This window comes from Cariama cristata, unplaced genomic scaffold, assembly GCF_000690535.1.
Source record: "Cariama cristata isolate BGI_N322 unplaced genomic scaffold, ASM69053v1 scaffold30063, whole genome shotgun sequence".
Taxonomy (NCBI): Eukaryota; Metazoa; Chordata; class Aves; order Cariamiformes; family Cariamidae; genus Cariama; species Cariama cristata.
In genome coordinates, this window is record NW_009608283.1 from 1,361 (window position 1) to 3,117 (window position 1,757).

The following is a 1,757-nucleotide window of genomic DNA, read 5'->3' on the forward strand; positions in this document are numbered from 1 at the left end:
ACGGCTCGGCTTTTGGCGGTGGCTGCTCAGAGTTCAGCTGCCGGGAAGGGTTCACGTGGCTCCTGGGGACAATTTGGGAATCAGCAAGGTGGCACCAGTGCAGACCTGTTGGGAGAGGACAGGAGGGCCAGCTGAACCTTGCCCAGCAGTGTCCTGCAGAGATGCTCAGACGTCTCTCACCCCGTAGCGGCGATACCCTCGCTCCAGTTGTGTCCGTTCTAGAAGCAGCTCCGCGACGCTGCTGAACTTCTCTCTGCGTCAAGAATTTGGGTTTAACTCTGCTTTGCTATTCATTGAAGATGGCGTTGAGCTGAGGCCCGGCCACGTGGTGTGGGTAGGACTCATAGCTCACCTCTATGGGGATCTCGTAGCGGGGCACTGTGTTTTGGAAGTGAGAGGCATGTCCGTGTGCTCCAGGCAGGCTGACGGAGGGGTAGTGGGCCATGAAGGTGTAGGATTTATCCAGGTCTGGAGACCCATCTTGCTTCAAGGAGAAGTTCCCGCTGATGCTCAGGGGCGGCGTCAGGGGACCCTCGTAGGGGGGAGTGGTGCAGTCAGAGGGATGGTTTCCAAAGGAAGCATCTACCAAGCTCTTGAAGGTCGGAGGCTTTAAATGGAGCAGATGTGTTTCCATGCTCCCGTAGGGTGGGCTTGGGAGCCCCGGGGACTGGTAGCTGAAGGAGTGGCTGGAGATGGCCGATTCACACACCGGGGACTTTTCTTCATGCTTCTCCAGGAACAAGGTCTGCGGTCCCAGCTGCAGGCAGCCAGCCACCCGGTTGCTGGACAGCCACCAGGTTGCTGGTGGGCTGGGACAAGCCCTTGCAGAGCATCTCCACAAAGCTCTTCCCTTCAGGAGTCTGCCCCGTCTCGAGCACCTCAGAGAGAGCCCAGATGTAGTTCCTTGCAAGCCTCAGTGTCTCAATCTTGGACAATTTCTGAGTCTTGGAGTAGCAGGGCATCACCCTCCTCAGGTTGTCAAGAGCATCATTCAGACCGTGCATCCGCGTGCGCTCCCGGGCGTTGGCCTTCACCCGCCGGGCCCTGACCCGCTCCAGCCTCAAAAAAAACTTTGGTCCTCTTCTCTTCGGTTTTTCCCCATCATCTTCTTCCTCCTCTTCTTCCTCAATGCTGTCGTGCTCCTCATTCAAGCCAGACATCAATCCAAAAGGACCTTGCCTGCCGTCCTCTTCCTTCAGCTCATCTTTGGAGCTCAACGTTTCGTCCATCCAGGCTTGGGTGCTGACGAGCTCCGCCATCTCTTTGGGCTTGGCGTACGTCTTGGTCATCTCTGATCTCTGCGGCAAAGGGAGAAGGAGATGTTAACGGGTGCCGGCAGAAGAGTCACTCAACATGTTGAGAGCGTTGGGAACTGAGCTCAAAATCATCTTCCAAAGGCATCAACCGCTTTCTGTCTACTAACGGTACCTACAGAATCTCCTTATCCATCGTCTCTCTATTTATCTACCTACAAAAATTTCTGGTGATTTTTGGGGGGAGCCACTGAAGCCTCTCCCTGGGGCCCAGCAGCTCTTTCCCAGGGCTCAGGGCTTCCAACAAGCCAATTTGGGGGTTATTCCCACTCATGAGTCCCTTCCCTCGTGGCTTCGACCTGGAGTGTCACGTCGCGGGTTGCGAAAGGGAGCTGGAAGGTAAAGGTCCTCCGCTGAGCTGCCTCTGGAGATTTCCCTGCCTGAGCTCTTCCAACCTGAGCACATTTGTTTGAACCTTCGTTTCCCTCTGCCGTAACGAGCGCG

General features: G+C 56.1%; 1 protein-coding gene across 1 annotated transcript; it reads right to left on the bottom strand.

Annotated features, from left to right (window-relative positions):
- Positions 1-286: 286 nt before the first annotated feature.
- On the bottom strand, positions 287-1,289 carry LOC104159229 (neurogenic differentiation factor 4-like). Its single transcript, XM_009697078.1, is given in 2 exon segments — positions 287-775; positions 777-1,289. Coding segments are annotated over 2 exon segments (1,002 nt in total).
- Positions 1,290-1,757: the final 468 nt, after the last annotated feature.